General features: G+C 32.7%; 1 protein-coding gene across 10 annotated transcripts in view; it reads right to left on the reverse strand.

Moving 5' to 3' along the window:
• Nucleotides 1–10,053, reverse strand: part of LOC111055815 (sensory neuron membrane protein 1) — a gene marked incomplete at its 3' end in the record, with an annotated part of 59,444 nt that extends 49,391 nt beyond the window's left edge. The window contains 2 exon segments of one of the 10 annotated variants that reach the window (XM_039437476.1): nucleotides 8,213–8,493; nucleotides 9,800–10,053. In XM_039437476.1, the coding sequence (XP_039293410.1) occupies nucleotides 8,213–8,320 (108 nt within the window). 10 annotated transcript variants of the gene reach the window in all.
• Nucleotides 10,054–12,887: the final 2,834 nt, after the last annotated feature.

Genomic DNA, 12,887 nt, shown 5'->3' on the forward strand with positions numbered 1-12,887 from the left:
TTAGTAAAAAAGTGAGTGAGCGAGTGAGTATGTGAAAAATAAAAATATCGCATTCCCGGAATTCATAAGATGACGTATAGCCAGCTGTAAAAATGATATAAACACGAACATTTTGGAGAATTGGGTTCTGTTTAACAATAAATAAAAATATCGGTGCCCCGATATTTGTAAATAACTGTTACTAGTACTAGGACTAACGATCAGGTTTTTCTATCCTAAATTGATACTTCAAGTCATTTTACAAGAAGAATCTTGTGATAGCTTCTCCTTGTACTAAATTAGCTCATTCATAACCACTGCACTAAATTGATATTTTGATTTTTTCCACTTTCACTAAGCACTCCTGGAGGTTTACACCAGATCCGTTGGCTTCTTCCTTTTCAATCTCCTCGTCAATGTTCAGTTGTCCAAAAGCTGGATTGCCTCAACATAGAGATAATATATGCTTGCTTACAACAAAACAATAATTAATTTCTTCAAAGGACACTGGTCTCATTAATCAATTGATTAGTTCATTCAATCAATTTTTTTCAGTCTGAATCGAATCTTATCAATGGTTGGTGATTGGTCGTTGTAAATATTTCACACACATTACTTGAATATTTGTTCATTTATTCATTCATAATATTGGTTCATCAATTCAATCTTCCATTTATAATAAATATCAAACGATGAAAAGTTCAAGGCCGAGGAGAATGTTGAGTTTCTCTATTTCAATAACAAAGATATTTTGAAGGCTTTGCAGATAAATCAAGTATCACAGGATAATATTCACAGTTACGTTTCAACTACCAGATTCTGACGACTGTGCAACGAAATCATAACGTGTCTAATTGGGCGTTTTTAGTTTTATGGGAGCTATTGTTTACTTTGACATCTGTGCAACGGAAAGTGAATTTATGGCTTCGTAAATAAGTTAACTGCCTGTTTTTAACTTTATGTGACGACTCTGCAACCGGGGCATCATTCAAACAAATACAAAACCACCAATCTTGTTCTATTATGAATCTGATAGTAATATGCTAATGTATTTCGTTATTCCTTTGCTTTTCCGCATATAACATGTAACTTCTTAATAATCTTCGATTGTTGTGTTTGATGTTTGAATAGCCATTTTGTTCTGGCTGAACCGCAAATTGGAGAGGCGCTTGTCTTGACCAATCGCAGACGTTCATTCACCTTGATAGGTCACGGCTTCCACCAATAACAGTTCTCGACCTTTAGTGTGAATATTGTTGCAGTTTTAGTTCACCAGGGATTGATAATGGTGTAATAACCGGAGCCGGTATCTTAATTTTCTGATAGATTTGTGGTTATACAAAATCTATTCTACTTAATTCAGTATAATTATATTCCATTGGACTCATTCATACATTAGCACTGGCCACAATGTGTCAGGAATTTAACAGGAATTTTCCTAAGACTGCATCAAGTCTTTATTTTAAACTAGTAGTTCTGTGAACACTAGACCTCGCGCTCAATAAGTTACATTGACCTGGTGTTTTGTTTTCTCAAAAAATAATAAAGAATTAATCAATTCTCGAGAACTTTGAGAAAAAATCCTCAATAAACATAGAGCTTTATGTCCTATCGTACCATGACGTGTCGTCACGGGATGTGAGTGTGAGCGCTGTTATCAGGTCTGGCTGCCGTCGATACGCCAATCCAATCAACCCATCAGAGAACATTCTGTGTTGTTGTGTTGGCGTAGAATCGGTGTTGAAATTAACAAAATAAACTACCATAATGCTGATTTCCTACAAACTTCATTTCTCACTTTCCATTATTTCAGAAATCAATTTCTTTCCAATAATATTTGTTGCAATTTTAATCATCAGATTAAAAAAGAAAAATGTAAAACAAATGTTTTCTATCAATAACTCCAAACTCCAAACTAGAATCATGGCCTCAGCTTATGGAAAGACAAAGTTATAGACAACTGTCTACTAACGTTGATGGAAAGATACATTTTCAAGATATGTTCGATGTTTTTGAAAGGGTAGTATTATAGTCCACTAGACAGCTGATTTAAGATGAATAATTCTATTTTTTAGAAGTCTAACAATTTTTAATTTTTTTTTATTTAATTTTTTTTAATATTGGTGTTCGAATGAAACTCCTTTTCATTTTGTATTATTCTTTAAATGCAAAATTTTAAAAAAAACTTTATGTATACGTCGACGTGAAATTCAAAAAGGAACATACCTGTCATATTTAATGAAAATCTATTGCTGCGTTTTGCTGTGAATGCGCAACATATAAACATATAGACATAAAAAGAAATGCAAACCCGTCGACTTGAATCTTAGACCTCACTTCGCTCGGTCAATAAACAGTCTGAAGGTTTTTTCAGTTCATTCCTTATTATTCAAACCGCAAAATTGATCATTTTTACTGAAGATGAATTAAATCTTTTTGAATTCAGCCTGAAATAGCATTGTTGAAGGCCCTGTTGCACAAAAACCGGTTGAATCATGTTAAATTCCACGAGAACTAATCAAAGAAAACCTTTTTGTTAAGACGGCTTCTTTGATTGGTTCTCGTGGATTTAATCACGATTGAAGCTTAACCGACTTTTGTGCAACCGGCACAAAGAATCTCAAGTCAAGTTTGTTCATATAGTTTTTTCAAAATATATTTAGAATAAAGAATAAAGAATTTCAAAGATTCCGTTGTCATACGCATAGGCTAGACATGTTTTGTGACAGACGATGCAAATCATCATTCTACTCATGATTCATATTAAAATAAAATGGGGAACTGCGTTGAATGAAATCTAGACTGCGAACAGTAACTTTGGAATTTGTGCAAAAGTTATTATAATAACTTTTCATCAAGTAATAACTTTCAGAAGTAATAACATTACTTAACATTAACGTTTCAAAAGTAATAACTCTTCAGAACAAAGTTATTGCAATAATAGTTATTATTTAACAGTAACTTTTAAAGAACTCAGCATGCATGATTTCATTATCGTGAAAACGTGGAAGACTATTATACAATTCTGAGAAGTTGATAACACGACACGCTCAATGCACTGCATTTTTTCAAAAGTGCTGTTTATTCCAATATCAAATTACGCATCAATTGAAACATATTTTATCATAAATCTGTCTAATTATTATGATCGATCACGATGCTTTTCGAATAAATCTTTTCACAGAATTGATTACTACTTATCATTGTTTGAGGAGGAAATCTCAAATCATCAATTAAATTAAATTTATATTATTTGAGTCTTTATTTTTTAATTTATGATATTAAATTAGCAAATGATAAGCAGTTTCTGCAGCTGAATTTTGGAATAACATTTGACTCGGTGTGCCCTCAGACACAAGAGAAGTAGAATAAGAAGAAGAAGAAGAAGAAGAAGAATAAGAAGAAGAATATGATATTCATATTATTGATATCATTAGTATCTAGAGATAGAAATTCTCATTTTATTCATAAAACATTTTCGCTCTCGGTAGTAAAAAACAGAGAAACTCCCTAGGGAGGAAAAGTGACTCCATTTAAATAACATTGGAAGCATCTCTATTTTGAAACTTACATTGTAATAGGTTAGAATGTCTAAGCTCAGATGAGAAAGCGTAATAGAGGTGTATGTCATTGAGTCAACTGAATTCAATACCACAACAAGAAATTTGATCAACTCATGAAATATAGTATGATATTATATTCTTAATATTAGTAGACGATAAAAATGTATACAATTTTAAAAATATTTTATTCTATTCAAAATACCAGCCAACAAATATTTTTGATCTGAAATTCAAATCTGAAACGCGTAATCTGGAGTCAGTCATTTTTGGTAGCCGCTCAGCTGATATAATTGTTACAACTTTAGCCCATAGATAGCGCAATCGGCAGTGCCAATCAGCCGACCGGTTTTTAGGTTTAAGATTTTAGGTTATGTTGTTAGGAAACATTGTCACCAATACATAAGTTATTAAAATGATTTTATTTGCAGTTCCTATCAAAAAATGTAGATGGAGGAAAAATGTTGTGTACATCACGAGCGAAAAATACTTTTTCTCCCTCAGGAAAATTGTTGCCCTCGGCTTTGCCTCGGGCTTCAAACTTTTTCCCACAGGGAGAAAAAAGTCGTACTTTTCACTCTAGATATACAAATAACTATTATTTTTGTTCCACCTTTTTTTTTAACTTGTGACTAAGATTTCTTCATTGTTCATATGTGTGACTTGTGTTAGATAACATAAAGATTTGTGTCGTAGCACAATACGCTAAATAAATAATTAATTGTAAGAGAGCTTCCAAGTTGAGTTAGGTCAGAGACGCATAAAATGCAATGTATCTTTTAACGGTGTATTCTCTTTATCCTTTACTATAAAACGTGCAACTCATTATTAGATGTTTATAAGTTTGTATTTCACCGGATCTCGAAAACGGCTCCAACGATTCTCACGACATTCAGAACATAGTGGGTATATAGTATAAAGATTTGATTGCACTAGGTCTCATCCCTGGGAAAACTCGCTGAAGGACATTAAAAGGATAATTATTATTCATCCTTGGAAAAACAACTGATTATAATTATTTCGTCGTCTTTTGGTGATAGAAGTGAGTGAGCGAGTTCATGTGTGTGGGACTGTATCAAAATTATGACTCACCTGTTGAACTTTTGTAATCATTGAATCAGGTACTTAGTGCCGGTTGCAAAAAAGCCAGGTTATTGTTAATCCTGATTAATTCCAGTAGATCCATCTTTTTGAAATGGTCTTCTTTGATTCGGTTCACGTGAACTCAATCAGGATTAAAATTTAACTGGCTTTTGTGCAACTGGGTCTTTGTGATGGTAATTTTTGCACTCCTCTGGGAATTAATCTCAATTTACTGTGATCAGATAGAACATATCTGTATGAATTTTATTATAATTTCTTCTTTTGTAATAATTTTTCAATGCTTTTGTGCTCCAGAGCGAAGCTCGGTCCCTGTTATTGTTGATGTTATAATTATGTTAAAGTTACTTTTGTCAGATTCCCTTTAAACTGTCAGCATTGTTTATAGCTGAAAACATCGCTTCCAAATTCAACCAATTGACAGATCAAAGTCAATCTGACGATAGCATTCTGTCAAATTAGGAAGTAGTCTTCCACTTTCAATCAAGAAAAAAAAACATAGGCTACTAATAATAATATTTCCACTATATAGAGAAATCTTCTCCCTGTATTGATGAAACTTGAAAGAAGTTAATTCGAATTTTCAATTTGGATTCTCGTTCAATAATAATTATTAAAAATTTGAAAGACTGATGGATATGAATGGAAGTTGTGAATGGAATTCCCGGTTGAATGATGTTATCAATATTCTCAATGAACCTGAAATGTATCTCCAACACTAACAATGATAATGAATGGAAAAAATTGTAATTCATGAATCATAATACATGAAACATTTTTTTTGTTACTCATTATAAATGACACGCTTTGGTTGAACTAGTGAGTGTAGAAAACCAATTGTAATAAGCTATTATAATATTGTCTCTAAATACACATAATGTGAAATGATTCATCCTGATTATCGCAGTTGATATCAAATTAAAACAGAAATGATGCACTGTTCTGTCCATTTGGTTGTTTCAATCAATGGATGTAAGGCCCGGTTGCACAACAGCCGGTTAAATTTTAACCGTGATTAATTCCACGAGAACCAATCAGGGAAGGCCTTTTGGATTACTTCTCTGATTGGTTCTCGTGCAAATTAATCACGATTAAAATTTAACCGGCTGCTGTGCAACAGGCACTAAGTATTTTGTTGTCAATGTATATGTATTAATTTGTGGGTATAATAACAAATCATATAAATATGATCGGGAAAGAACAAAAGGTATGGCCCAAAACTATTCCATTTCGAAATTTCGATGTCCGAAAAATAGCATTCATTCCCGGTTTCATGAAGCTGGGTCAAGACATTTTAAACATGGTAAAATTAGATACGGTTCACAAAGTGTGCACTGTAACATATTATTTCTATGATTATAGTTAATACATCGATAATATTCCAGTGTACACTTCTAAAAATCTGGTGTGGCGCACTCACACAACTTTCCTTGCCGTTATGAAAATTTATCACCTGACGCTAGTGTTCCCGCGCATCTCAAGTTTACTATTCAAATATTTGAGCCAGCTGGTGACAGGGCAATAACGCTGGAGACACACATGAGGTCTGCTATCTCTTCATAGTGAATGATTCAATAGAATCAACAATAATTTGCAATTGAATAATCACATTTTCTCGAATTTAAAGCTTATTTTCAATTTTAGGTGGAAATGTTACTGAACATTAATTGTAGAGATTTTCATGCTCAATCTACTCCACTTGATTTTTTTTGTTTCAATTGTATCTGAAGCCTGATAATTGGGAATCTATCTGCATTGATGGGGCGGAGCTCCTGAAATTTTTACAGATATGGGACTTGTGGCAGTTGATAGAGCTTATCGATGACTATTTTAGGTATGAATTTGATCAAAATCGTTGGAGCCGTTTCCGAGAATACACGAAAAACCCTGTTTTTGACAACATTTTCGCCATTTTAGCCGCCATATTGAATTGCATTTGATCGAAATTGTTTGTGTCGGATCCTTATAGTGAAAGGAACTTAAGTTCCAAATTTCAAGTCATTCCGTTAATTGGGAGATGAGATATCGTGTACACAGACGCACATACACTCATACACACACACACACACACACACACACACACACACACACACACACACACCACACACACACACACACACACACACACACACACACACACACACACACACACACACACACACACACACACACACACACACACACACACACACAAACACACATACACACACACACACACACACACAAACACACATACACACACACACACACACACACACACACATACAGACCAATACCCAAAAACCAGTTTTTTGGATTCAGGGGACCTTGAAACGTATAGAAATTTAGAAACCTTAATTTTTTTCAGAAAGTACCCGGCTTGAACTTGTTCAAATGTCTCAACCTAGCTTGGTGGAACCTAGCTATAGCATCAGAGATTCAGTAGCTAAAATCAGATTTATATAATATTCTACGAGCAGGTGTCACCCGTGCTCCGCAAGGGTCTGTTGAAAGCACAAATAGATTGAATTTATCTTTCTTCTTTGGGGTTACTTTTGAAAATAAATAAAAATATAAAAATCTGAGTATCCTTTTAAATTATTTTGTCACATCATGTTTCGGCTACTAATGCCATTTTAAAATTTAGATTGAATTTTGTTTTTTAGTTTATATTTGTATAGCTTATAAAATGTAAATAGGTCTATAACAATTCTCGCTGAATTGGGAATCTTTATGCAGAATTTGCAGTTAATCAGTTCAGTAATATTCAGACGTGAAGATGGGTCAAACATGTATTTCGTATCCGTGTATGTAGATAAATAAATAAATAATCATTTTATTTGTTCATGGACCAGCCATACAAATACAGAAATACAGTTAAATAGAGATACATGCACAATTATTCTATAATTCCAACAATAACCTCCAATAGAAATGAATTCTAAAGTAAAGTGTCAGTTCGTGAGAGAGCACGATTTCACTCTCTATGTCTGTTATAAATGTCTCCACTCCATGTGGATTATCAAACAATCAAGACTTATAGAATATTAGTATCCGTGTATGTACAAGCCTTCATAATACTTATAATTATCTCTTCCCATTAAAAGGATGGTTCTATATTTATGAAGGGATAAAATATTTATTTATTGGATAGAGCAAAAAATACAATGGTCGGAAAAGAAAAAAAAACAGGCTATTGCCCAAAACTTCTTCAATTTCATAATTTTGTCTCAAATTGTCGAAAATTATTATGTAGGCAAATGTCTATTTCTATTTATATCTTTTATGTAAAGGGCTACTTGTAATAAAAATAGAAAGAAAAAAAAAATTTCATTACCCTTTTTGAATTATTCAATTACTTTTAATTTAAATAATTCAAAAAGGGTACTGACTTTTTTATTTTTCTTTCTATTTTTGTCTATTTCTATATCCATTTCTGTCATGCATATAACAGGCTTGAGAAGATTGTCTGTGACATGATAATATATAATTGGACCGAAGTCATACATTGAGATCTTTTCAAAGTGCTTTACATTAGTGAATATGATTGAGGGTAATAATAAATTATCGAATTTATGATAAAAATTATTTACCTTAGCAATTTGTGATTTGAGGAATTTGTGGAATCCATAGAAGCCGAAGACAAATCCGAACAGGAAGATACTGGTGCCAATTACAGCCACTTTCACCGACCACGTCATTTTTTGAGTCTGTTTTTGTAAATTTTCACAAATTTATCCACCAAAGTCAGTCAAAATCCATTCAAATCTTTATGAAATGTTTAGTTCAAATCATTGGAAACTCACTGGGATCCTATTCAAATATTATTTGAGAAGTTTAACAGTTTTTCAACAAATGCCCACCAATGGAATCCCTTGAAAAACAGAACACTGCAAAAATGAAGCAAAAAATATTGGAATTTGAAATTTATGAAGAAAACTTATAAACGGTTTTCAAATTATTCCCTCCTACATAATTTCGAGAAAGTTTTAAGTTGAAATTCATTGATTTCTATTGAATGAAAAAGACTAAGAAATTGTCAAAAAACCACTGATTTATTGATAATTAGAAAGAGCGGTATCGGTTATTACACCATTGTCAATCTCTGATAAACTGATTTTGATTCTTTGAACTGATCATTGATTTCTTTACTATTGAACCAATACAAACTATTGGTGTAAAATCTTCAAATTGAAAATTTCACTCTATAGAACCATTCTAATTTTCATCTATAGAACTATTGAGATTTGGAAACAAACTTCGGAAACTTAGTGGGTCAATATTCCACAAGAAATATTCTAGTTTTATATTTTCCGTTAAAGTCAGAATTTAATGAACTCACGAAAACAGGATTATAAAAACAATTTTTTAAAATAATCCCAATTTATAAAATAAGGTAAGCTTTTCAATTTGTGGGTAACAAAAGATGAAATATTGAAACGATAACAAGTTTGTGTCCCAAAACAGACTCCAAACTTTCAAGCTTAGAGCTTTCAAAATAAGTTACTCAAAGTGGTTTCAAGATCTGAGAACTAGACAAAATGTTCAAAAACTCGTATGAATATCATCTGATTTATTCATCTATTGTATAAAATACTATAATCATAATACAATTATGACATTGGAGGAAAAACTAGGCTGAGCCTGTACTATTTCTCTCCAAAAATTAAAAAATCAAAACAAAATCAAAAATTTATCTCAAAATATATACAAAATAAATTATTTGAAAAGTGAATCAAAGTGGAGTAAGAGAATCACGAAACTAAAACGATGAAACACTTATGAAAATTGGAAAATAATATATTGAAAATTGGGAAAAGTTCACGAAACTTAATACAAACGATGAAACACTGATTGAAACTAGAAGATAGTATTGAAAAATACCCAACAAGAGAAATTTACGGAACTAAAAGTTAATCCACACGATGTAACACTGATAAAAATTAGAAAATAATGTTATAAAATATGAAATAAAATACTCAAAACAATTTATCTCAAAATCTATACAAAATAAATTACTTCAAAAGTGAATCAAAGTGGAGTAAGAGAATCACAAAACTAAAACGATGAAACACTGATGAAAATTAGAAAATAATATATTGAAAATTGGGAGAAATTCACAAAAATTAATCCAAACGATGAAACACTGATTGAAACTAGAAGATAGTATTTAAAAATACCCAACAAGACAAATTTACGGAACTAAAAGTTAATCCACACAATGTAACACTCATAAAAATTGGAAAATAATGTTATAAAATATGAAATAAAATACTCAAAACAACTAGAAAATCGTCAAAAAACTCGAAAAACAAACTAAAATCACAAAAACTGGATTCCAATGGTTTTCTGATGTAACACTTTGAATTTAGCCGATCAATGTCCTAGTTGATGAGTAATGTTTGTATCCCAGAACAATACTGATACTGAAGTGACAATAGAAAAGTTTCAGCCAGCGGGGGAATTATAGGTGTTGGTTCCCCCCTCCATACCTCCCCACTCATACGGTACCCCTCTTCGCATGCTACTTCTCCTCCTCCTCCTCCTCCTCTTCTCCCTCCTCATAACCAGCTGTGACCAGGAGAAGCTTTCTAGGCTAGCAAAGTTTTACTCCTCTATGATTGGCTAATCTATAAATTCAACATATTCCATTACTGTCGCTGGATGTTATGTATAATTTACCCTACGCAATTCTATGTCATATCCAGCCCTGAACTAACTCTACTGTCTTATTTCTTTCTTCAATTTTCTTCTTATTTTTTCCCCTCCTCCCTACTATTCTTGTGACCTATTTATTATTCTTTTTCCTTTGTGTCTCACGAATACTTTATTCTAATGTTGTACTTGTTCTGCTCCACATTTTACTGTGTTGTCAACTTTCTATTTTTGTTCTTGATTTTCTTCGCCTCCTTATTTTTCTCTATTTTTCTTCTTCTTTTTCTTAATCCTCTTCTTGTAATTCTATTTTCTCTTTCTCCACCTTCTTCACCTCATTTTTCTCAATAGATTTTTTTACCTTTACTCTTTTCTCTGAATTTACTTCTCTTCTTCCTTTTTCCTTCATTTATTTCGTCATCTCTCAGCTTTCCCTTCGTCACCTCCCTATTTTCAATTGACACTTCCTCCTTACTTCTTCATCACTGTCTACAATTTTCCTCAATCCCTCCTTCTCTCTTACCACCCACTAGGATCATCATTTTCTTCTTTCTCCTCCTCATTCTCCTTCTCCTCTTCTTCTTCTTCTTCTCTTCTTCTTCTTCTTCTTCTTCTTCTTCTTCTCTTCTTCTTCTTCTCCTTCTTCTTCTTTTTCTTCTTCTTCTTCTCCTTCTTCTTCTTTTTCTTCTTCTTCTTCTTTATAACTTTCATCATTTTCCTGGTTCACACTACTATTACAGGCACACTGTGGGTGGCTACAACTCTGCATTCTTGTCACCTAGGACTCTCTCTTTTCCTCACTCTTTCTCTCTCTCTCTAGCGTCAATCAACCAATCAATCAATCTTCATTGCATCGTTTCCTATTCAACTGTGAATGCTATGTGCATCTTCGTCTACAGAATAGTTTCTCCCTTTCATTCATCTTTATAGTTTGACACCAACTCTTTGCTCTGTTTTCCTCATTCACATAAAGAAAGCCGTATTGCCTGTGATTTTTTTGTCATTTGCAGCTTCAATAATTTGCTAAAAATAAAGATTCACTTGAAACAATCGTTTTGCTTTCTGATGTTTTATACATATGTTTGGAAACTTGGAGAATTTAATATCACGAATCAAGAAACAAGAACCAAGAATGTTCTATTATCACAAACAGTAATCTTCATTGACAAAAGTCACTCAGGTGAAGTCGATATAGAATCTTTATTATATTGAAGCCACATAGACAAAAAATTCACAGCCAATACGGCTGATTGTCACAGAGTCATAAAAGATAAATTTACAATATATTTGGTAAAAATTCAAAATCAGCGATTAAAATTCATGATATCATCTCAATTTATTATGTACCATGTTAATTTGGGCATAACCCAATTTTTTCCAATCTTCGGTCGTCTGTCATTTTGAAAATATAGTAGAAAGATAATAATCTACGAGCTGCCTCTCATTTCCACCATTTTCCTTCCCTTAAAATCTTTGAAATCCTCTCTTACAAAATGGTAATTGAGATTAAAAATGGTACAAGTCATGTGGATGTGCATTTTAAAATCTCACTACTTGTTAGAACTGCTTGATAGCTAGGAAAGTAGGAAATCTGTGTTATTACGAGTATGTGATGTGAATAATTGACCGAGCGAAGTGAGTTCTAAGATTCGAGTCGACGGTTTGGCATTTCTCTTAATGTTTGAATGTTTGAATGTTTATTTGTTTATATGTTGCGCATTTACGGCGAAATTCGGAAATAGATTTTCATGAAATTAGACAGGTATGTTCCTTTTTTAATTACTCGTCGACGTATATACAAGGTTTTTGGAAATTTTGCATTTCAAGGATAATATGAAAGGGAAAAAGAGCCTCCTTTATACGCCAATATTAGAGTAAAAATCTGGGGCCTGTTTCATAAAAATTTAGAAGTCCTGTAATACAGGAACAGCTGATTTTATCGGCTATGTTGAGCATGTAATTGGAATGGTGATTCTCCTGTATTGCAGGACTTGTAACTTTTATGGAACAGGCCCAGACTATAGAGTTATTCATCATAAATCAGCTGACAAGTGATTACACAGATATGTGGAGAAGCCAGTCTATTGCTGTATTTCCATTGCTGTATTTCCATAAGGTCTATAGTTTTAATCAGGTACTTGTGGATGAAGATACTGCGTGAGGTCTACTGTTCACAGAGCTACTAGTAATTATTTTATCAAACAGTTTCAGAACTAAATCAGGCTGAATATTTCTCAAACTAATAATTGATGGCAAACGGAAAGTGTAAAACTGGAACCTTGCAGTCACTCGAATCTTGTTGACTGCAAAAATTGAGCTCCATATCCTGAAATGTTCAGAAAACGTCCTTAAAATGTTTAGAGAATTTCAGTCCATCAAAAGGTCAAAAATGATAATAAACAGTGAAAAGGTTCCAGTTTTCCACTCTTCGTTTGCCCTCAATTATGAGTTTGAGGAATATTTAGCGGTTCTGAAACTGTTTGATATAATTATTCTCATCATACTGTAGCTCTATGACAGAATAAAGTTCAACCTAGATTTGTTTATCTCACCAAATTTTCCAAATCTCATCTACATATCTCTCCAGCTTCATCTATTCCATATCATAGAGAA

The sequence above is a fragment of the Nilaparvata lugens genome, chromosome 11 (assembly GCF_014356525.2).
Source record: "Nilaparvata lugens isolate BPH chromosome 11, ASM1435652v1, whole genome shotgun sequence".
Taxonomy (NCBI): domain Eukaryota; kingdom Metazoa; phylum Arthropoda; class Insecta; order Hemiptera; family Delphacidae; genus Nilaparvata; species Nilaparvata lugens.